This window comes from Vicugna pacos, chromosome 36 (assembly GCF_048564905.1).
Source record: "Vicugna pacos chromosome 36, VicPac4, whole genome shotgun sequence".
Taxonomy (NCBI): domain Eukaryota; kingdom Metazoa; phylum Chordata; class Mammalia; order Artiodactyla; family Camelidae; genus Vicugna; species Vicugna pacos.
The window spans coordinates 398,903-423,900 of record NC_133022.1 but is presented as its reverse complement, the minus strand read 5'-3'; the positions used below and the strand labels follow the sequence as shown (position 1 = coordinate 423,900).

The window sequence follows — 24,998 nt, the reverse complement described above, 5'->3', positions numbered from 1 at the left end:
CTCGCTGGTCAAGAAAAGGATCCGGACCAGCTGAGATGCACGGACGTGAGATCCTGGGGTTCCATCGCAAAAGAAAAGCCAGATTCCATTTTCCAAGGGAAGGGCGAGGCTGCGTGCCCTGGGGTCCTGGCGGCAGAGGTCAGTGCTTCGCCGTGGCGATGCCTGAACGCAAGGCATTCTGAAACTACATGGAACCACAAAACAAACACCAACAGGAAACAGACTTCGCCTCACCCTGGTCCGTTAAGCTCCTGCAAAGAATACAGCCTTAGTATTTAAGAGAAAGAGAAAAATCAGATTTGGAAAAAAAAATAATGGGGGGGGGAATCCTTACGTCAGTTTGACTTTAACTTGTTTGCTTGGCACAGATTGTAAGTGAGGAGTGATTCGTATCTCTCTTTTTTTATTTTTATTTTTTTGTAATGCTTACACAATGCCCCGAGCTTCACGAATTCCTCTTGAATCCAATGGAGATTGTGGATTCCAGTCCCTAAACTGGTCCCCAGCGTTAGGTCCCAGTTAGAAAACTCAGTGGAAACAGAGTTAATGCCTTCAGTTCCTTAATTCTAAACATCTCTTAATAACTGGGCATGCCTGCCAAATCAGGAAACATTTTGATTTGAATGAGACAGTTTGTGCAGCAGCTCTGTTTTTAGGGACGTTCTACAGAAACGGATGCATAACTGTGCAAAGATCTATGTGGGGGTTGTTCATGGCTGTATTTTTAAATAATAAGGAATATTTTTTGTAATGAATTGGACTGTGTAAATGATAACATAGCTCGTAGTGAGATAGCATGCAGCCACTGAAAACAGACGTTAAGAGTCACAGAAAACGTTCTGTTTCAGCCCCACCCACACAGCCCGCATGCGCATGCGCACACCACGAAGGGCCGCTATCTCCACCTTGCAGCCAGCCAGGCACGCTGGGAGCAACAGTCTGAAAGGACATATCATGTATCAACTTTCAATATTGGGATTTAAAATGAGAGACATGTTTTACTTTTCTTACCAACGTATTTGAATGATTTTTAAGGAACTATGTTACTTTTTACAAACGTATTTGAGTTATTTTTAAAGAAGTATTTTACTTTGTACAAACGTACTTGAACTGTTTTTTTTTACAATGAACACACTTGGAAGGAAAAAAAATATGATACTTGGTGAGTTTTAACGCTATTATCGAAGGTGTCCAAGCATCCACGTTGAACGTAAATTCTGGGTTTGTGTTAAGAGGTTAAGATCCCGTTAAAAATTAAAACCTAATTGTAAACGTACATAATACTTTCAGGAAAATATTTAGAAACATGCTTTAGAATGTTGATATATTTTGACCCCATTTAATGCATTTCAAGGGGTCTCCCCTGTAAATAAATAATTCCAAATCGTGCAGAAGATTCACTTAAAAAGTGTTTGACAGGATCATAGCAAAAATTTAAAAACTGGAGAGAATTTACACATGTAACATAAATGAAATAGTCAATGACAGCACATCTACAAGAATAAAAATTAGGATGAGTTACAATTAGATGCACCCAGGATGACACTGTAATGTGAAGGCAGTAAAAAGGGTACACGGATCAGGCTGTGTGAACATATGCAAGAAAGATTCAAGACGCATACAACAGATGGAAATATGCCAAAATCTTAATAATGGTGATGGATTATGCTTCTGTGTGGAAGTTTGGCTATGTTTTTATTGGTATTGATTATTTTCTGTGCTTCCCCCCCCCAATAATCAGATTCAGTTCTACAATTAAAAAAAAAGGCTATTTTAAAAATTTAGTATAATCAAATGACTTGGTGGCCAGAATACAAAATCGGTTAATGAGGAAAATTTGAAAACATTTGCCTTTTGGGGAAATTGGTGATTCCGACAGGGGAACCACGTAAGCCCAAGGAGTCAGTAGCCTGGACTCTGAAATGGGACCTCCACTGAAGGCGGTGGGGTGGGCACGGCTCCCCCGCCACGAATAAATGTCACGGTCATGAGCGGAAACTTAAAGATCATACAGTGAAGATCTTTTCCTTTAAGGAAGTTTAAGAGGAGGAAGCAGAGAAAGACTCACGTTTGCTTTTGAATAGGATGGTCCTCTATACGCTGCTTGGCCCAGAGTTAGGACATTTGTGTCTCTGGGTTCTGGACTTCATGCAAATGGCATCGCACTGTGTGCATTCTTCCGTAATCTGCTCAGTGTGGAACCGCGGAAAAGACAGGACATTTCGTCCAGAGATTCAAGGAGAAAAGCAAGCCAGGGAGAGGCTTGAAATCCAGCAGGGAAGGCGGCCCAGGTGATGAGTGAGGCAGTGAGATTTTAATAAAATACCACTCCCCTCGCCAGGCCCGGGCCACATAGGAATTTACATCTATTTTACTTTGTATTTTACATATGACACTATGCATATTTTTGTCCCAATATCTCACAGTAAAAATGGAAAGCATTTCTTTGTGTTACGAGGTTAAGATCCCGTTAAAAACTGAAAACTTAAGTCCCAAGAAGAAAACTTTGCAGCCTCGGGGGCCCTCTAGTGTCCACTCTGGGTAAGTACAGTTAGCGTCTTCAATTCTTCCGCAGGGTCCACGCACAATTTCCCAAAACACAGGCGGGGTGGGAGGGCCTGCTTCCAGATTTACTCAGATTGTAAAGCAGCTGCCAGACTGCTCTTTACTCTCTTTGAAGAATGACCGGAAAGAATACCTTTTGAGTCTTTTAAAAATGTTTCATAAAACGTTCCAAAATTCAGATGCACATTGCAAAGAAGAAACTGTCTAAATTTTTATGCCGGGGGCATATTTTGAATTGGTTTCATCGTCATGTCCTTTCTTAAAAATTTTTCAGAATTACTACATTCAACATTACCAGTTTCCCTGCAGAAATTACAGAAGGACCAAACCAATACACTCTTCCTCAGACCCGCTCCATCCTGCATTGTGTTAAAATTATTGGTGTGCACAGCTTACCGGCCCTTCAGATTTTTAAGCTATGTGAAGGCAAAGTCTTTGGCACAGTGCCTGGAATATTTATGTATCCATTTCTTTTTCTTTTTTTTTTTTTTGGTTGAAATAGATTAACTTATTTAATTCATCAGAGCAATAAGTTACAGAAATATACTTTGAAACAAAAGTTAGTTTTGAAACATACTTTAGTTTAGCTAAGGAGTCCAAAGAATCAGAGTCAGAATACACAAGGGGAAAAATTCAAAGTTATTATAGCATGGTGGTGGAATACCACTCAGCCATAAAAAAGAATGAAATAACACCATTTGCAGCAACATGGATGGACCTGGAGAATGTCATTCTAAGTGAAGTAAGCCAGACAGAGAAAGAAGAATACCATATGATGTCACTTATACGTGGAACCTAAAAAAAGGACACAAATGAACATATTTACGAAGCAGAGACAGACTCACAGACGTAGAGAACAAAGGTTATGGTTACCAGTGGGGGAGGGGAGTGGGAAGGGATAAATTGGGAGTTTGGGATTTGCAGATATTAACTACTAAATATAAAATAGATAAACAACAAGTTTATACTGTACAGCACAGGAAACTATATTCAAAACCTTCTAATGGCCTGTAATGACAAGGAATATGAAAAGGAATATATATATATATATATATATATATATATATGTATGACTGAATCACTGTGCTGGACACCAGAATCTAACACAACATTGTAAATTGACTGTAACTCAATAAAATAAAATAATCAATTATTATAGGATACAGACTAGGTCTGAAGGACAGCCAATGTGAATTCAGCTACTTGGTTCTGTAGGTTCAACTGATGGTTAAAACAAAAAGAAATCAATTAATACTTAAAATACATTCGAGATTCACACTGCAGTCCTGCAAGATCTTTCCTGAGGGCTTTTCAGTCATTGCAGAAATCGATGGTATCAAATTCCCAGTGGTTTAAGGACGAGAACCCAGGACTTCAGCTTGTGGTCGTGGGTCATTGCGAATCCTGGGCAGTGACTTCCCAGCCTCGGGGTCTCCACTGGTAAACACAGAATGTCACGATACAGGGGCCCAGGCTAATGCTGGAAGCTGCCCCCTCCTCTGTGACCAGCTACAGCTCTTTCAGGGGACGGGCAGCTTCCGTTCTAACCCAGCTCAGCACGAGGACTTTGCTGATTCCTTCCTGCTTAGCAAAGCCGGTCGCCGCGTCTCCCCCCTAAAAATAAAGGGGAGTCACCATAAGAGCAACTCACCGACTCGCGGTCGTGCGGAGAATTTCCGAGCTCCGGGGCTTGGCGAGGGACATGATGTCGCCCCAGGGGTTGTCAAGGTCATCGGCATCTGTAGACTGCACACAGCCACTGTCAGGATGAAAAGAAAAGATGTGTGTGTTGGGGGGGGTTAGAACAAACAGAAAAAAAAATAGATGAACATATCCTAACTTACAGAGGAAATCTTGCCAAAATAGATCAATACATAAAAAATGAACCACGATGCTGGAACAAAAAGGAGGTAGACTTCAGGTTTTTCAGAGTAAGAGCTGATCTTACATTTGAGCCAGAGTGAGAGCTGGTTTGAGATTCTGAGCAGAGAGGCAGCTATCCTGCAGCCCTGAGACAAGTCCTTCTCTGGACACGGGGAGGCGGCCCGGGGCCAGGTGGGGACGGGTCTCTCCCAGGGCCAAGGGGGCTCCTGTGGAGCTGGGAACCTGGCAGGCGCTGGCGATGCTGGGCAACCAGTGATGCGGCTCTGGATCCTAAGAGAGGGTCCACTTAGGGGACACCAGTCAGGGGGTGTCCTTGAGGTCCTTCTGGGGCCACTAGGAGAATGAGGCATCTGCTCCGCAGTGGAGCAGAGAGCCGGGAGTGATGGGGGGCAAGGACGAAGGGCCTGGATCCCCCCACTTTCCTGGCTTGCTTTCTTCCAAGGTACCATGATCTGATTGTTTGTGTCCCTCCCCCAGGTTGAAATCCTGATGCCCAAAGGTGACAGTACCTGGAGGTGGGAGGTGCTTAGATCATGAGGGGGGAGCCCCCAGGAAAGGAATTTGTGCTCTTACAAAAGAGACCCCGCAGAGCTCCCCGCTCCATCACTGTGACCCGGAAGAGCCCCATCACCCGGCCGTCTGGGACTTCCAGCCTCCAGAGCCGTGACACAGACACGTCCGTGGCTTGTAACTCGCCCGGTCTGTGACATTTCTTGTAGCAGCCGACAGACTAAAATAAGTTTTTTCCTTCTATTTATGGCCGAGAAGACCCCACGTGGTGGGAGATTCACATCTCTGCCATCCATGGACAGCCAGACTGAAATTTAGAAAAGCAGGCGGCCCCATTTCCACGTCAAAAATAAGTCTTTCTGGTTGACAACACCCAGGGTTAGTCGCACCCAAGGTACTTTATTTCATAAAAATAACCAATTTGGGAAAACTGAAAACACACTCCCCCTTTCCTTCTTTCATCAAAATCTTTCAACAAATCTTTGATGAAACTCCTGACCTTCAGCAGGTACCACGCTAGGAAGACACCAGAAGTCGGTCAGAAAGCAGAAGTTGTTCCAAAAAGTGAATTACAGACATGCGTGAGCCGAAAGCCAAGACAACTAGATGTAAATCTAGTCATTTTGGGGACGTTAAGAAACATTACTTACGTATAGAGGGGAATGTATTTGCTTCTGGAACTCGGACTCACACTGAGAAGAGAAGATACAGGCCAACTGAGTCACTGGCATTAGGTTCCTACACATCAGACGATTTCAGTATTTCTCTTGTTAAAGTTAAAACAAATATTCCGAGATACCGCACAGGAATTGGCTTCCCGAAGGCGGTGATTTTAAAAGAGAAATGACGCCGTTTATCCCTGGTGAAAACTTGACTTTCCTTTTAGCATCCATCCCCTTGGTTTAAGACCCGTGGGGGTCACATTATTTCCGTTATTTCTCTCGCTGATTCGTAGCAATTTTAAAATCTTGCCAACAGTCTGATCCCAAATAATTTTGCAACTTTTGTACATATTTGGCAAAGGCATTAAAAAAAACTAAAGCTAAAGTGAAATGAGAAAGATGTCGCTGTAAATGAAAGTCAAACACAGAACAAATTGACTGCAAGCGACCGACGGCACATACGTCTTTGCTGGCGCTTCCGTTTCAAAGCCGCCTCCTCCCGGGCGTTTCTGTGCCAGGTCCCCAGTGAGCAAGCAGGCGATGCTTGGCGGGGCTGACCTCCCCTTTTCTCAGACACACAGGATGCTCACGTCTGACTGGATCTCCCTGACCAGCCGGTGTGGTCCTCCAGGGTAGAGAGCCAGTATGTCCACACAAAGGGATGCCCCGGAGCTGAAGCCACCACCGTGGCCCAAGGAAATGCAGAAACTCAAAGACTGCAGGTACTCAGGGCATTCGGACCGTGTTCTCCCTGCTTCCATCCTGGAACCAGCCACTTCTCCAAGGGTCTCAACGTGATTTTTTAAGTGGAATGGCATTTAAACGCCAGGTGCTCTCCGTGGCCAGAACTAGGAATATGTGGGTGTACACGCGTCCGTGTCTACACACATATCTACAGAGATTTGTATCCACTTTCTGCGTATGTTCGTAAAGGGATGCCTCGGAGATGTTGCAGGTTCGCTTCCAGACCACAGCGATAACGCCAACACCGCAGTAAAGGGAGTCACAATTTTTGGGTTCCCCAGTGCATATAAAAGTTATGTGTGTACAACACTGGGGTCTGTTAAGCGTGCAAGAGCATCATGTCTAAGGAAAAGTACATACCTCAATTAAACAATACTTTAATGCTAAGCAATCTGACCATCATGTAGGCCTTCAGTGGGCTGTGAACTTGTCACAGCAATGACATCAAGCATCGCTGATCACGGGTCACCAGTGCAAGTGCGATGATAATGGGGAAGTTCGGAATACTGGGAGAACTACCCAGATGGGACACAGAGACACGAGTGAGCCAGGGCTGCTGGGAAAATGGCACCGACAGACCTGTTCGAGGCAGGGCGGCCGCAAACTTTTAGCCTGTAAATAACATCATAACTGCCAAGCGCAGTGAAACGAGGTCTGCCTGCAAATATGAGCTGGCGGGACCTCTCCTAACCCATCCAGCACCGCAGGGTCCACGCTTAGCCTCCCCCCGCCCCATTTATTTATGCTTTCCTTCTAGGACAGTGCGAAACCCGCCTCCTACCGACCATCAGCTTTTCTGCTCAAACCTGGAATGCATGCAAGAAGTTTTACAATTGTGGCCATTTCCTGGCGAGAAACGCATTTACTGAGCAGTGCACGGTGCTCACAGACAGTTCCTTCTGAATTTTGGCGGACAGTTTTTGGTCGAAATACTGTTTCCAAATGTATGAAGGTCCAAATTAATTTAGGACCGCTCCCATCTCCCCATCCACTTAAATGCAGTTACATCATTTGTAACACAGAAACACTTGTCAGTCGTGTCTGCATTCCATTCTGGGTTTTCCCAACATCCTGGTAAATTATCTGTCTGTCTGTCTGTCTATCTATCCATCCATCCATCCATCCATCCTATCTGTCCATCCATCCATCCATTTATCTATCCATCTATCCATCCATTCATCCAATCTATTTATCTATCTAACCATCCATCCATCCATCCTATTTATCTATCCATCCAACCATCTATCTATCCATCCATCCATCCATCCATCCATTTATGTTTTTACTTTGCATTTAAGTAAAGTTTGTTCCCTGTAGTGTATAGTTCTAAGGGTTTGACAAATAAAAAGATCACCACCACAGATCTGTACAGAGCTGTTCCATCCCCTACATTTTCCTTTCCAGGCTCTGTGTAGTCAATTCTTCCCCATCCCCCAAATCCCGGCAGCCACTGATCTATCTCCATCTCTGTAGTTTTGCCTTTTCCATCATGTCATGTGAATGCAATTGTGCACTATGTGACCTTTGGGGTCTGGCCTCTTTCACTGGGCAAAATGCATTTAACATGCACCTGCATTATTGGTGTCGCCTCTGTCCTTTTTCACTGCTGACTAGTATTCCACCACACGGGTGTGCCCTCGTGCCTCTGTCCAGCGGCCCTTGGTGCAAGATGGCTTGGTTGTTTCTAGGTCTTGAAGACTGTGAATGGAGCTGTTACAAGCATTCACACATAGGTTTTGTTGCTCATGGGAGCAACATTTGACAGAGGAAGGCACCAGGGTGTGTGGAACCCTCAGGACCTCAGAGATGGGGCAGAACACAGACATTTAGCTTTAGTTCATTGGATGATTAATCACTGAAACAGTAAGTGCCATGGACCCATATAAACGGGGTGAGCTGGGTGCTATTTTACCACGTGCTACGTAAATGAAAAAATGATGATGACATTTTTTTATTAGCACTCACGTAATATTGAGTTAGTGTCAATAATTTACATGTTTATTCTTTTACCAGACATTTGAACAGGATTACCAATAATCTCAGCTTGCTGGGTTTACAAGGATCTTTTATTTTTGAATGTTTTAATCTTTTATTAAATGATTACCATTCAATTTATACTTTGGAATCTACTATTTATATTGAGATTGTTCTACATATTTGGCAAAATGATTTTTTTAAATAATCTTTATCAAAAACTTTACATGCTACTTTTAGAATATGGCTCAATGGAATCTGTTTGCTGACGAAACTTAGTATTTTTTCTCAATGTTGTCACTATTCTCAATTTCAGATTCAGGATTTAAACTTGACTATAATTTTCCATGTTTCCACTTTTTGTTCTTTTTCCTTCTAATAATTAAAAAAAATCCTTGTTTAAAGGGCAAGTTATGCTGGTTTTATTGACGTGATACATACAAGTGTGAAAGATTTTAAAAGTGTCATCTTTGATGTCATTTTTCCATAATTGAAATTTATCAAAAACTTGTTAATTTTGCTAAGACTAAAAAAACTCCCATATTTGCTCTGCAATTAACTGTGAATTAAGTAAATATAAAATTAAATGTGCAAGATTAAAAACTCTCCCATTGAGGCAATGATCAATTTGACCATCATCAAACCAGAAAATCAGGAAAAACTCCAGGGAACAAAAGATGGCGTAACTTCACTGTGGTCACCTACATTTTTCTTATGCTTTATCTGTCTGTCTGACGCTGTTCTTCATAACTGGCCACAGTATTTGTTGTAGAATACGCATATCTGTTTAAAGTTCCACATGAGTCATTCTTAGATTTTCTGTTCTATTTAATTTTCACAAAATGCTGACTGTGACTCCCCAATAATGGGCTGCAACCCATAGGCTATGAAGCACTCATTCAATGACTCAGAACGGGCTGCTCATTACACTGGACCAGGATAACTGACTGCCGTGCTGAGAAATGGAACCCTGGGTCACACCAAAAGCAAGAGCGGGTTTCGCGTGGTTTATAGAGGTAAGTGTGCACAGCAAAGTTTTGAAATTTTTAGGGAAAAAAAAGTAAGTAAAGAGGAATAGTATGTTTACTACTTCTGGATAGGGAGAAGATCTATTTCTAAAATTCCACAAAAATAACAAGACAGAGAGGAAGATGTTGATGAATTCAGTTATATTAAAATTCAAAACTTCAGCTCAGCAAAGGGCACCATAAAAGAGAAAGTCACCAACTAGAAGGAGATATTTTGATGCATATTACGAATAAAGGATTTTTGTGTGTGTTGTGTGAATTTTTTTTTATTTCAGTTATAGTCAGTTTACAATGTTGTGTCAATTTCTGGTGCACAGCACAATGCTTCAGTCATACATGAGCACACATATATTCATTTTCATATTCTTTTTCACCGTGAGCTACTACAAGATCTGGAATATATTTCCCTGTGCTGTGCAGTGTAAACTTGTTTATCTATTCTATGTACACCAGTCAGTATCTGCAAATTTCAAACTCCCAGTCTGTCCCTTCCCATCCAGAATAAGAGACGTAAGAATTTCTGCAATCAATACATAATAGACAAGCAAACTAACTAGAAAAGGGGCAAAATATAAGAGCAGATAAGTTACACAGATGAACACCCAAGTAAGTCATAACTTCCCAAAAAAATGCTTATTGGCCACCAGGTAAATGTAAGTTAAAATTATAATGAAGCACAATTTCATACTTCTAAGATTGGAATTTTTTTCAATTCGAAGATTCCACAAACTGGGCCCGATGTGTGGTAGTGGGAACCCCACGTTGCCGTTGGTTGAGTCCACTGGCAAAACATGAGAATGACGTACCACATTGAGGACATAAATAAAGAGTGCACACCTCATGACACAGCAATAGTAGCTGTAAGAGTGTGCATATAAAACCCAGAAAGAGTTTTATACTTGGGTGCATAAAGATATGGGGACACTGTTTCCAACTGGAATAGAAAAAAATTTTAAGTTATGAGACTGGATGAATCGATTGCGGTATATCCATTCACGGAAGCCGGTGCATCCGGGAAAATGAACACCGAGAGGTGCCAGCATGTGTGAATCTCATGCACACCAGTACTGAATAGAAATGTTATGTTGGATGATAAATACACGTTTGATGTCACTTATAATGAGCTGATAAACATAGAACGCAATTCCAAGTCTCGGTTAAGAATAACACACACGTTTTAAGGATCAAAGGGGTGCGTGGAAATGTGAAACATCAAGTCCAGAATGACAGTGACCCTTTAGCGAGGCACCTGTGCTTGGAGGGACGTACTTCGGGGCTTCCCTGGTGTTAATAATGGTCTATTTTTGAAGTTGGGAAGTAGATACACAGATTAAACCACATTTTTACTGACACACTGTTATACAGGAAATATTCAAAAATAAATTAAAAAAATAAAAACAGAGATGATGGCTGGATGGTCGGTTAAAATGAGAACCAAAAAAAGAGACAAAATTGTGACATTTTCAAAGACAGAAACACTAAATTTTTTAGACTAAATGCACAAAATTACTTATGTGGGAAGATTAGTAACAGAGTCATTGTTTCTAGCATGAATAGAACACAAAATAACTCTGTGGGACAAAAGTTGACAGAAAATAATGTATAACCCATTGAAGTCTATGAATGTTACAACATTATAATTCTTCATCTCAAATTATTTATAAAACACTACTTATTTTTAAATGGTTGTGGTGTATTTAACGGTCTAAATTCTAGGAAGGGTTGAGGGAAGACAAGAGAAAGCTGGCAATGCTGAGTGTGAACCTGGATTTGGGTTCTCTTCCTGGTCCCGGGGATGGAAGTCTGAGGACCCTGGGACAGCCCCACCCTTTCTGTAGCCCGGGGCCAGAGCAGCAGAGTCTTACGATAAAGACGTGAGAAGTCTAGTGATAATGAGAAGGTTAGCAGATACAACTTACAAGTTAACTGGTTTCACCGGGGCCAAGAAAGATCTCGTTTGAAACCTGTCCCAGAGTCCACCGACCATCTGCAATCATCACCAAAATGAATTTCAGATATTTAACAAACAAGATACTGTAATTTCTTTTTTTTAATTGATATATAGTCAGTTTACAATATTGTGTCAATTTCTGGTGTACAGCACAGTTTTTTAGTCATACATGAATACACATATATTTGTTTTCATATCCTTTTTCACCAAGAGCTACTACAAGATCTTGAATATATTTCCCTGTGCTCTACGGTATAAACTTGTTTATCTGTTTTATATACACCAGTCAGTAGTTGCAAGTCTCACACTCCCAGCTTACCCCTTCCCACTCCTTTCCCCCCTGGTAACCATAAGTCTGTATTTTATGCCTGTGAGTCTGTTTCTGTTTTATACATAAATTCATTTGTCTTTTTTTTTAGATTCCACATATGAGTGACATCATATGGTATTTTTCTTTCTCTTTCTGGCTTACTTCACTTAAAACGACATTCTCCAGGGATAGCCACGTTGCTGCAAATGGCATTATTTTATTATTTTTTATGGCTGAGTAGTATTCCGTTGTATAAATATACAACAGCTTCTTTATCCAGTCATCTGTCGATGGACATTTAGATTTTTTAAATCAAGTCTTTGCAAATGACTTGAGCAAAAGGTAGTCTTTAAATGAAACTTTTAAAATTTCAATATAGATATTAATGTATTTAAGGTCATTGATGACTTTTATGATTATAGCATTTTCATAAACATTTCCATAAATGCATATATTCACTTTGTCCTTTCCATAATTCTTAACAATAAAAGAAGTACTACCGAGACATACAGTTTGGAGGTTGGTGCAGTAACAAATGCATTGTTGCAAAACTGTAACGTCATACAGTAGAAGGGACTGTGCATATGTAATTAAGGTTACTCACTGCTGACCTGAGTTATTGCTGGAGATGATTCATATCTTTTCAGTGTAAAACACTGCGAGACGAGGTCAGCAGCTTTTTCCACCGTTGTTTCTTCTGGATCAAGTTTTGGCGGTATCATCTTGTCCCAAGGGACCATTTCGTAAGCTCTAGGAAATTATTAAATCATGACACACATTGTGAGAAAAACCACATATTCAACTGGTACAGTTCTTGACAAGACCATTTTCTGTGGTAGGCAGAATTCGACAGTGACTCCCAAGATTCCTGCCCCTTGGTGTGCGTTCCGTGTGTAATCACCTCCCCTCAGGTGTGCGCAGAGCAAATGTCTATGATAGGATGTCACTCTCATGACAGTGTACCTGGCAATTTTACATAGTAAATGTTTTTGTGTGCTTGTAATTACAGTTCCTAATCAGCTGAACTTGAGTTGCTCGAAAGGCGGACTATCCTAAGTGGGTCTGACCTAAGCAGGTGAGCCCTAAAATGAGGCAAAAAAGCAACCAGCAGCAGACACTCTTCTGTTATCCTTAAACAGAACCCAAGAGTCCCTCAGCTGCACTGAGCTGGACTCTGCCAACAATCAGGATGACCGTGGAAGATGAGGACGACAGCTGACACTCTGATTCCAGCCTGAGGGACCCTGAGCATGGAGCCCAGCTGCGACGTGCCTGCACTCTGACCCGTGGGACTCTGAGACAATAAATGAGTACATTTTAAAGCTGCCATGTGTGTGGCAATCTGCTACAGCACTAGAAACCCAATGCGTAGACTTACATACATCTTACACTTTACAAAAAAAAATTAATTTGGCCTTTGCAGCTGGGCTGGAAGACCACTGATTCACAAATAAATTAAGGCTTAGAAAATTGAATTCGTTGGCTTATGGTCACTCGGCTACTGACGGTGGAGGCCAGGACTCAGATGTTGATTATCTGCCTGTGAAGAGTCTGAAGGACGCCCACTGTTCCACACCAGTGCAGCCCATTTGTAAAAATCATGAGTGTGGAGCGAGGACCCCATGCATCTTAGCAAATGCAATCACCACATACGTAAGGACTTGAATCTTAAGGGATCCTCTTGTGTTTAGAGTTTTGAGGGCTGTTCTTTTTTGATGGACGTACATGACAGACGCAGTGAGATACACTCCGGTTTGGTCCCAAATAAAATAACCAACAACTCCGCCTTTCAGAGACTCCTCTGACGGGACCGGTGAACACATGCCCTGTTTCCTGCTGCCTGGACGCGGGGATCCCCCTCCTGCCCCACCCAAAGGTGGTGCCGGAGCTGATCTTTTGATCAAGCCACTACCTTCCAAACAATCTCAGGGTTAGTCAAAGTCTGTTTGTGACCTTCAGTCTCTCAGAAAACATTTACTGAGCAATTACTGTATTTCAAGCACTGTGCTAGGTGCTTAGGATAAGAGGAATGAATACAGACTAAAATTAAAATTACAGTTTCCACAGTAATGTTGTAATGATTCAATAAAATAGTATTAGAAACAGTAAATAGCACAGTGATGGGTCCACCTTGTTTTCACTGTTGTGTATGGATTTCGAACGTCGCTCATTCTGAAACCAGTATCCTAAGGAGAAGCAAAACCTAATAAAATATAATTAATTGTGCTCGAGACTTAAATGCTGCATTTTTCTTTTGACACATTTAACTAGTTCGTATTAAGAAGTTAATCTGTGAGTTGAACCAGAGCTTGAAAGGCAAGTTACTGTCTCAGCCTTGTGTATTTCATGAGTATTTCACGGACTTTCCATAGCAGTTACACAAGTTTTTTCACCAAGAAAACTTTTACAAACTACTTTAAAAAGAGACGAGTAAATGGCGTAATTTCACACTTTGTTCTGTAAAAACGACTACTGCATTCTGAGTAAAGAATAAATTTAACCAGCTCATTATTAACTGTTTCTAAAATGACCACTGGAATGTTTTCCTGCTAAAAACCGAGAAAAGAATACAACAGGGAATGAGCTGAAAAACCAGACAGGACTTTCAAGGCCTTTCAGTTACAATCCTTCATTTTTAAGATGAGAAAAACTGAGGGCCCAAATTATTGGAGGATGCCAAAGTCAAATTTAAGGAAGAAATAATGTCACGTTAACGCAAATATCATATTTGAGGACAAAAGAATCCTGTTGCCAAACTGTGAAAAAACTGTCGCAAGAAAAATTAGTCTAATATGCACAGAACAGACCAAAAAATAAAAAAATTCCTTAGCAAAATTTAACTAGAACCCAACACTTCTGAATATGTGCTCTTTTCTAAGATTGTTCAAAGATTCCGAATTGCAACTCTGCATCATATACGTCTTTATGTTTTTCCTGACCTTTCGGGGTACTATTTATGCACGTGTGTGTTTCATAAAAACGTAGCTGGAGCTGCCATTTGAAACGTGAAGCCAGCCTGCAGCTAGTAAACGTAGGTCTTCCTCCCTGAGCTGCTTCTTTCTAGCCATCAAGTAAGTGAGTAAAGACCGGTGTCTGATGTTCTTTGAATTCCTCACAGGACCCAGGATATTGTGGACACAAAGGGGAGGTGTTCTTAAAGAGAAAAATAAACACATTTTTTAAATCAAATTCTACGGGGAAACCCATGCTTACTTTTGTGTAGAGGACTTGTAAAATGAGCTTTTGGCATTAGATTTCTTGTTTGGCTGTAAAAGCGGCTCTCCATCATCCTAGAAGGGGTGAACAGTACGTTAAAAGCGATTTAGATATAAAAGGGAATTGTTAACGCTCTCTATTCACCATGCTTTCCTTTCTTCCTCTCCAGCGTCCTTCTTTCCATAGCATCTCTTGGATCAACCAGATTAAACGCTTTCCTACCCTCCTCTGTTGTCTGGCAAATTTACATTCTCCTGGTGATTAAGTTAAAATTTACAGAATATTTGCGCTTCATGTGGCTTGCCGCCTCATTTTCTTAATGATGCGTTTTGAAAATCTAAATATTTCCAACAGTTTAATCATCTTAACGTTATACCAAGGCCCATTATCCATTCTGAGGTTAATTTTTTGTAGATGTTTTTGTACTGAAGCTTGGTTTTTTTCCCCATAGGATATCCGGCTGTTCAGTAGTACGTTAAAAGACTTTTCCTTTCTTTACTAAAATGCCTTGGCACATTAGGAAAATCAAATGGCTATGTAAGTGGCTCTATTTTATGTCCCATTACCCTGTCTGTCCATCATTTTGCCAACTGGTACTGATTATTGTAAACTTTATAGGAAGGCTTGAAATCAGACGGCAAAATGCTCCAACTTTATTCTTTTTATTCGAACTTGGTTTAGCTTTTTTAGGTTTCCATTTTACACAGATTTTATAATTAGTTTGCCAGTTTCTTCAAAAGTGCCTCTTTGGATTTTTGATGGAGTTTGAGTTGAAACTATCTGTAGATCAACTGGGCAACCATTAACATATTAGCTAGAATAAGTCTTTCAGCCCATGAATCGGGTTTGCTTTCCATTTATTTAAGGTCTTTTATTTCATCCAGTCACGTACTGTGGTTGTCGGTGAGGAAAATGCGCATGTGTTTCATTATGTTGTATGCTGGTTTTAACGCTTGTAAACAGACTTTCACAATTTCATTTTTTAATTGTTTGCTTCTGATATGTGAAAATGCAACTGGTTTTTGCGTATTAGCAATAAACCTATGCCTTTAAATAAATTCAACTATTACATTCAGTAGCTCTTTTGTAAGTAGCTGAGGATTTTCTACAAATATTAGGTCATCTCTGTGTAGAGATGGATTCATTGCTTCCTTTTCAATTATTTATGACTTCTTTCCTTTACCTCACTGCAATAGCCATCACCTCCATCAGGTAGAAAATAAGAGAGTTAAGCAGGAATTTTTGTCTTGTTCCTGGTTTTACAGAAGAAAAATTCAACCTTTCATCATTAATTTAGCCTTAGTTCTTCATAGATATCTTATATCAGGTTGGGGAAGTTCCCTAATCTGTTGAGAGTTTTTATTACTAATAAATATTCATTTTTCCCTCTTCTTAAGAATAATCTTGGTTTATTCTGATTCTATAAAGAAAATTTCCATTTCCACAAAAACACAGCTAGGATATTGGCTGGAATTGCCCTGAAACCGGAAGTCAACTTAGAAAAGTCTAAATTTCTGAAAAACATTGAGCCTTCAGTCCAGATAATAATTTGCTCAGCTTTCTGTTTGTTTAGAGCAAGAAGGTATGTTGAGCGTGCGACGCTCCGTCTCCTCTACTTCATTGATTGTTTTTAACTTAAAATCTTTTTTTTTTTTGCTTCTGTTTTTGGGGGAGGTGTAATTAGGCATTAATTTATGTATGTTGATGGAGGGGCTGGGGACTGAACCCAGGACCTTGTGCATGCTAAGCACGTGCTCTGCTACTGAGCTCTACCCTCCACCCCCCCAATTATTTTTTTCTCTAATCTTTTTTTCTCTTTTTTGTGCTTTTTCGGGGTTTATTACACTGTTCATTTTGTAGCTTTTTTCTTTTTATTGTCTTGTCTTTAAACCTCAGGATCCCTCATTAAATTTTCACTTCAGTCTCCTCCCCTTGGGACATCATGTAATTAAGTCTTAATTTCTGAATGAATTTTCTTTCACCTACAATTGTATTAGTAGTTAACTGCTGAAACTCTGTCTGAAGGCAGGTTTCCATATCCCCAAATGCTTGTTTGAAAATACATTAATTCACCCTGGAGTGTTATATTGCAGTTTTCTCCTGCTTTATAGTTGGTTGGGGGTGAAGAGCCTTCACTAAAGTATTTGGAGTCTTGTTTTCAGTTTCTTTGCAGACCTACTCAGTGCTCTGCCTTCGTTCTGTGAACGTGCTATGGTTCACACGTCCATAGCTCAGTGGCGCCCTCTTCTGCCAGGTCCGCCAAGTACAGTTTCTTTAATAACATTTTTTCCTTATCTTAGTTGACTGCCACCAGGGAAGTTATGTAACCCCCATTAATTAATTTTTCCGTCTTTCAGGATCTTAAATTTTCCTTTTTCTTTTTTCCCTTTACATACCACCCAACCTCCAAAGCGTGACTATCCTTCTGTTTAACCTGCTTCTCCTGCACAATCAGCGCCTTTCAAACACTCAAATCAAATGTTTCCACTCCTTCTCTGCAGAGTTAGAGTCTATTTCTCTTTTTATCAGTGCTTTGTTTTTTTTTTTTTAACCAAGTTTAGGCTGGCTTCTGTCTACTCGTTTTCCAATACTGCTCTCATTCACCAAAAAAAAAAAAAATTTCTGTTGAAAGTTTGAGACTTGACTTGTTAGGATTTCATATTTTCTTTTTTTTTAAACTTGCAGTAATTTGAAGTTTAGGGTTTCTCTGTCTTCTAGCTATGTTGGTGGCACAGTTTTCATATGCTACGTCTTGTCTTGCTTGACATTGTTTTTTAGGCATGTGGGGAAGCATAGCTGTATGCAGGCACCATTGCATCTGGCTCCCCTAAAGTCATTTTTTTTTTTCTTTTTTTGTTCTTCTTATCAGCATTGGCAGGTATGTGTCAATTTTTTCCTCAGTGAGCTAACCTGTGGCACTGGTAGTCTTTTAAAATATGGTTATTTTCCATTTCCTTAATTTCTTATGTTATCTTTACCATTTCCTCCCTCCCACCTAAAAAATATATATATATTTTGGCATGTTTTTCTCACTTTTTGAGATGGATACTTGCTCAGTTCTGAAAATTTTCAGGTTTTCTTCTGTTATAACATATCATTTAAGATTATGCATTTTCCCCAGGGTGTCATTATAGTTGCATTTTTCACACACGCGGCTATTAATAGTTTTTATTATTATTTAGTTCAAGATATTTTCTCGTTTCTACTTTAGGATTTCTTTGGCCCGAAGCTCATTCATAAGTATATGCGCACATTTCTAAGCACACGATTTCCCAGGATGCTGTGATCTGTCATAATTGTCTCGTGGACAAAGAATCTGCTCCGTATGACTGAAACATCTGGAAAAAAAATGTACACTTGTTTTATGGCATAGTCTGTGGTCATTTTTATAAACGGTCCATGCAAAAGGATTTATTTAACTATGTCTGTTAGGCCAGCTTGTTAATTGCGCTGTTTTATTCCACCATATTGAGTCTTAATAACGACACTGAAGGGTCCTTCCTTTACGTCCTGCCACCTCGGCATTATTCACAGGAAGATCCTCCATCACCATCATTGTCATGAATTCCTCAGTTCCCTAGAATTTCTTCATTTCCACAAAACCTAACAATAGAGGACAACTGATGCCTGGATTCCAAACACTGCAGTAGACAACGTGAAAAGTAACTTTCAGAAACATCCTGCTTCTTTGCATCTCTGTGTCCTCCGGGCTTTGTCTCACGAGACTCCTGCTGTGGGGGTCACGTCTGGCTCACTTGCGTGGAACCGTGAGTAATCCTGAATGTGCAGCAGAAAACATGTGGGGACGTCTCGGGGAGCCCCAGAAACAAACACAGCAGCGGGGGTACCAAGTGTGTCTTCACATATTGCTTCTGTCCTGCTCTTTTGCACATCTGGGATTTCAAATAAACGTATGTTCTTCTTTTTGCCGTATTGTCCATGTTTCTTACTCTCACTGAGGCATTTTCTGTTTTTGTAAATTTGTGTAGTTTCCTCTCTTTCATCAACCAGTCCCCCAGTTCTCGCTTTAACTGTCTCATCTGCTGCTGCACTCCATTTCCATGTTCTTCGTTTACTGTTTTTTTCAGTTCTGGAACTACATCCCCCCCCCCAATTTCCTAATTTTGCATTTTCTAATTTCTAAATTTATTTACAAAAATTGTGAGCTCATCTTTTTTACTTTTTGAGCATTTCAAAACATCTGAGTGTCTAACTGCAGATGAATTATCAGGCAGATCAACTTTAGGAAGGAGGTCATGTAAGAGTAACACGTGGAAACTGATTTTGAAAGCATCCGTATCTTCACGGGGTTTCTTTTTGGGGTGATGAAAATGATCAAAAATCAGACTGTGGTGATGGCTGTACAATTCTGTAAGTAGCCTAAAACTACTGAACTGCACACTTCAAGTGGGTAAAATTTATGGTATGCAAAATGTATCTCAATAAAGATGTTCTTTAAAAATAAAAAAACAAACTCGTCATACCCACGGACCCCTGGGAAGTCTTCAAGTAATTCAAACACCAAGGGTTTAGTCTATGAAATCCACGTGGGATAATGGTTAATAACATAATCCTTCAATCCAGAAACACATCTATGTCTAATGTCTGATTTGATATTTACTATCTTGGTGATAGTAAAGCCAGTTCCTTGACATCCCTCATCCCTCGGCTTCAGTTTCCTCAAATAACATGGGGCTAACACCACCGTCTTGCCTGGAAGCAGGGCCTGGAACACAGCTTTTGTTCATTTCATGCCGGGGTGAAGCGGAGGATAGGACGGGAAAAGATAACACGGGAACGTGGTTTCAGCTAAAGACTGGCCTGATTCTGTTTCCTCGAGGGTGTCAGTCACTGGCCAGGTTCTGCGGGGGACGGTGTGGGAGGGAGCTGTCCTCCAGCGGGTGGCCGTCACACACTTGGTGGCCATTGCTCACGGCCACAGGGGAAGGCGCACTGGTCAGCACAGGGGGCCTGGGTTGGGTCCCACCATCACCCGCCACTCACTCCTCTTCCACAACGTTGTCGGGACACGATACACAATGACAGCAAGGTTTCCCACAGTGCCGGGCACGTAGGAAGCACTTCGTAAATGGCAGCTATATTTTACAGGGCATAAAATACCAAAATCACTGACAATGACACAAACTGGTTACAAACGCAACACCGCCCGGAAAGAAAGCCTTACTGTACGCGCTGCGTCCTCATCAAACGTGTATGTGTGATTTACTGAGCATCCTTCACGACGAGGCTGCAGCGGAGTGACCTTCACGGGGCTCGTCCAACCTGAAAACAAAGGTGCACGTGTTTGGGATGCGTACACACAAAATGCAGCAGGAATTCCTTCTTCCGCCAGAAAGCTAAACTGCGCGGTGCTAATTGACTTTTCAAGGGACTATCTGACAGCTTGTCTCAGCAGAGAGAACAGAATAGCTCTGGAATTTACGTGTTGGGGTAATTGCAATAGTGCAGAATTATTTGTTGTTTATTACGCGTTAATGGAAGAGACCTGTTGGGTGCCGTGAATCTGCGTGTGTGTGTGGGGGGGGATGTGCTGGGGCTGGTGAGACACAGAGTTTACTATGTAGCAACTCACCTGCTGATACAGCAGACTACGAAATATGAAGGTTGCCTTAAACAAGTATTTACTGCACGACAAAGGGAAGCAGATGACGCATAAAGACGGAAAACAGGTTTCCTGGTTTTGAGATGCTCATGAACGGTGTGCGGACGGTAGGCCTGCCCCGTGACAGCAACGTCACAACCCCCATGAGGACTGACCCAAGGATGCGCACGGCTGCATCGTGAGACTGCAGGGAACGGCGGAAGATGAACAAGAGGCAAGCCAAAGTCAGGGCCAAGCGGCCACGGGCTTAAGCTCCAGACAGACCGCCCTGGGCAAGGTTTAATTGGAGAGACTGACGACTTTGGCTGATGCCTCTGGTCTGGACCAGGGACGAGTGTCGGTGAGGATGACTCTTGGACCACAGACGTCCTTCCCCTCCTCCACGGGGGCTTGTGACTCGGGCCCCTGCTTTTTAGCTCTGCCCCATGAATCAGTCTAACTCAGCAAAAGATGAACAAAAAGTTACAGTTTTGGGAGACAGGAGGGCAGCACAGAGACGTCTAAGCAGAGGTGAGGTGAGCTGGGCTTGGCTGCATGGACGTCAGCAATGCAATCTCTTAGGACCGTGCGTTTCTTATTTTTATTTATTAATTTTTATTCTTAGGATCGTGTTTTGACACTTACAAAAGCCCTCTGACAAGCACGCTGGTGTGTAACATACTTCATTCTGAGAAAACAGCCTGCTTTTTTTTTTTTTATCAGAATGTATGAGAAACTATGCGTATTCAGGTCTGGCTAAAAACTGTACACACTTATCACTTACAATTAATGATTATTTCCAGAGTCCACAACACCCCTGGAGGCCCAGAGGAAATGACATTGAACCCAGTCCCTGCACTGCAGGTGTAGCTAGTTAACAGCTACGACTGATTAAATGCTTTACCAGGTTCCACAAATTGTGCCAAGTATTTTAACCATCTTGATTCATTGAATTCTTACGATTTTATAAGAGAATTTATACATGAAGGAAGTGAAAATTGCGGACTTTCTAACAAACGTTACTGGTTCATTTCCACATCTAACAAACGTTACTGGCTCGTTCCCTTGTCGTAAATATTTTTACACGAATTACATTAGACAGGAAGCCTTCTGCTAGCATTTGAGTGGATTCTGTTGTCCTGACCTAGGCAATGAAACAGAGGCTGGACAAACTCTATACCTGGTTCTAATCTGCAGGTGCAATGCCTGTTAACCCTAAGTTAATTCTTTAAAGTTGACCCTAAGATAATAACTTCTATCCATAAGTTAGCTTCAAGAAATGATTTCTGCAACCTCTAACTTGCTGGAATCATTTTTTTTTTCACAGTCCACCCTTTGAAAAACTCACAAAAACAAACCAACAAGATTGCTCTTGAACATCGGACGAGGCTGGGATTTGCTGCTTACAAAGTGACACCCTGGGCTAAAACGGACTCCAGTGGGAAATGTGTTGCATTCTTTAAAGACGTGTTCTTGAAACGACGATTACTGTCCATGGAAACCTTAGCGAAAGACCGAGCTCGAGCTCCCTTCCCGACAGATTCGGAAGTTGGTCGGTAGCTCAGCATCGCTGAAAAACGTCCTGTATCTGCCAGACGGACCTGAACTCACCAAGGGCTCCCTCAGCATGAATTGCACTTGCTTCTCAGCGGTACCGTATGTCCCTCGACGGCATTGCCGATGGATTATAAAGTAAGTATTTCTTAAAATAGGTCGCTGAACCTCAGCTATATTATTTGAAAATTCCAAACTAAGGAATTTCCCGGAGACCACCTGCTGGAGGTCTATTAAAAGCGTTAACTCTTATTCTGTGCTCATCTCTCAGCAAGTTGTTCCTTCTCATTCAAAGGTTGGGTATCTGGAGCGTGGGGATGGGGACCATTATCTTGTGGGGTTTTTCAGTCCTACGACCCGTGCCTTTATTCCTACCCCCTTCCTGGCCCCAAGTGCCGATGGCCTCTCTTCTCGGAGGAGTGGCAGGAACCACGGATCGCCACTGCTCCATAAAGTGGGGATGCCAACTGCTGCTCCCTTCGTGGGCCCGTCGGGCCTGGCAGGGTGCTGAAGGGGGTGGAGGCGGGCGCGGCCTCTCACTGCGGAGGCCAGCTCCGCGTCTGTTCCTCCAGCACCTGGCCAGCACAGGTTCATCACCTGTCGCTCCCCGCCTGCCAGACACGTTTCTAACAGGCACACTGCCTGGGGCTTTGCTTTGGAAGTGTTTCCCGCCACCTCCGGGCCAGGCCTGTGACACCCCCGGGGGTCCTTACAGAGAACCCCATAAAGGGCAGCTCTCAGAGAGCAGTTATCAACCCTGCGCCCAGGGCTGTGCTGGGCTTACCCACCCATCCTTCAGCTGGTGTTCTTATGAGACCCCAGCAATTCACTTTCGACGACTTCCCCCTTCCGTTTCAGGCCCTGGAACCTAACTCGCTCATAATCACCAGCCGATTTATTCTTTCAAGGGAGACGGACAGCTAAGGAGGCATGATACACAACTATTAAAATCAAACGTAAATCCCCTTGTGGTGAACTTAGGTTGTTTCCATGTTTAGAATAAGTTATCCGATACACACTTCGTGTTGATCACTTACTTACACTCACGAAAACCAATATTCTGCTACAAATAGGTTCATAAAAGGCTAATCATTCCTCCTCCCTTTTCCCCTACAATCTGTGGTTTAAAAACAAGAATTCCTTCTTCGGTTCTTGGCAGTTTTATGTTAACTGCCGAATCCTGAATCTTGGATCCACACCCTCCTCCCTGGTCTGGGGGTTTACAAGTAACAAAGCCCAGGTCACGCTCTTTACCTCCAAGTCTTGCTCTGATGGAGACGTCTGGTACCGCCCTGGAATTCCACCTCCTGCCCTGCTGCAGCTCTTCCAATAAAACTTTTTCCCTTTTCAACGCCGTCTGAAATCCCGCATCCGGCCTGGGGACGCGGTGCTGGGGCTTCACATCGCTGACGTCTGCCAGGCTTGGGACGCTCCTGCCAACGCCAGGCCTTAACTCGGCGTCGCCACCAGGACTCAGAAACCCCGAGCAGGGATCCCCCAGGGGGACATCATCCCGCAGGGGACACAGCGGGTAACCCGGGCCGGGCGGCGGCGGGTGAGGGTAGTGCAAATGGTAGTCCGGCAGCACAGAAGGCGGGTGGGGCTGGAACTTGAGGAAAGCTGGGCTGCCCTTCTTCTCAATCCTGCCGCAGTCGTGTCTGTCCTCAACCCCTCTCACAAAAGGCATGTTCAGTTTCCTTAAGAGCTGACAGTAGTGTGGGTAATCTCTGTTCTCAACAGCCTTCGCTCTGGAAAGGAAGGACCGTTCAGCGATGCTTATCTTTCCAGGCGCGTGCTGCCAATCCAGGGCCATGGCTTTCCTCTTTAGAACTCTGCGTGACTGTGTATTGTCTTCTGGTGTCCCCTTTCCCTTTAACTATAAAACTCCTGGATTTCCAATCATCAAGGAGGATGGGTTAATCTAATATAGTTTTCGATCTGGCTTTCTAAATATCAATAGAGAAGGTTGCCTTTTTTTTTCTTTTAATTTTTAAGGTATTTTTCCTGCACCAAAGGAAGGATAGGTCCTTACTAGGGACCAGAACAGAAACAAAACAAACAAGAGGCCCTGTTGCTTGGCAACAGCTAGAACTGCACCACACTGGACCATTTATTATGCACATCATAATTTAATTCTTAGGAAGAACAAAGCAGTCTTGTGGGTACCACCCCCATGACGGTCTCCTCACCAATGCTCAGGGAAATCGTGCCTGTGTTATTTTTTTAATTTTTCCCGAAGTTGATATTTCCTGGGCAAGTGAGTCGGCAAAGAGTCTAAGTTAAAGCAGTTAACTGAGTGACAATATATTTTTTAAAATGTATCTGACTGTAATTAGTTATTTACCTTATAATAAATCGCAAAACACACTACCTAAATAAATGTACATTTAAATGCAGGGCAAAAAAAAATGAACGTGTATTACACAGTAGTTAAACTAGTGAATCTAATTTTTAAGGGAAGCACTTTGCAGTTTATAGTCAAAGTGCAGACTCCCTGTTCACGTGCCCTAAACTGTCCTTACTCATCTTTTCGCTACCCTGACGTCCAGAGTGAGAGCAAGGAGGTCCCTAAGTCATTTCAGGAAACTGCAGCATGTAGCAGCTATTAGCTCACATGCGCAAAAAAAAAAAAAAAAAAAAAACAAAAAAAAAGAGAGAGAGAGAGAGAGAGAGAGAAATCAACGTACTGTCCACTTAAAAGCTCATTTCAACTAGATTAACTTGGTCTTGCTTGAAAACTGCTACGGAAGGAACTCCAGGCCATAGGATTTGGGCGCAACAGCTCACAGCATCCCGACTGGGGTGCGAAATGCAAACATGAACGCAGACCTACTGTCTTTCTGATTTTCAGCCATAAGCTTTCCCCCTTCGGACTCACACCACCCATTAACTGAGGTCACCAGTATTACTTCCTATTCTCAGGCTGACTATTTAGAATTTGCACAGCAGACTGAGGTTGGGGGGGGGGGGGGATGGACTGACGAACTGAAGCCAATTC

The 24,998-nt window shown here is 42.2% G+C and overlaps 1 protein-coding gene across 7 annotated transcripts in view; it reads right to left on the bottom strand.

Moving 5' to 3' along the window:
- Positions 1-24,998, bottom strand: part of SPMIP7 (sperm microtubule inner protein 7) — a 36,459-nt gene that overhangs the window by 10,445 nt on the left and 1,016 nt on the right. Inside the window, exons 1-8 of one of the 7 annotated variants that reach the window (XM_072955478.1) lie at positions 23,255-24,603; positions 20,030-20,127; positions 14,842-14,918; positions 12,240-12,378; positions 11,287-11,354; positions 5,610-5,651; positions 4,217-4,324; positions 1,266-4,002 (exon numbers count right to left, since the gene is read on the bottom strand). In XM_072955478.1, the coding sequence (XP_072811579.1) occupies positions 3,918-4,002; positions 4,217-4,324; positions 5,610-5,651; positions 11,287-11,354; positions 12,240-12,378; positions 14,842-14,918; positions 20,030-20,127; positions 23,255-23,813 (1,176 nt within the window). In that variant the 5' untranslated portion in view covers positions 23,814-24,603 and the 3' untranslated portion in view covers positions 1,266-3,917. Of the gene's footprint in view, positions 1-1,265; positions 4,003-4,216; positions 4,325-5,609; positions 5,652-11,286; positions 11,355-12,239; positions 12,379-14,841; positions 14,919-20,029; positions 20,128-23,254; positions 24,607-24,998 lie in introns of those variants that run through there. The other 6 variants (XM_072955477.1, XM_072955475.1, XM_015249787.3 and 3 more) reach the window with 6 other exon arrangements.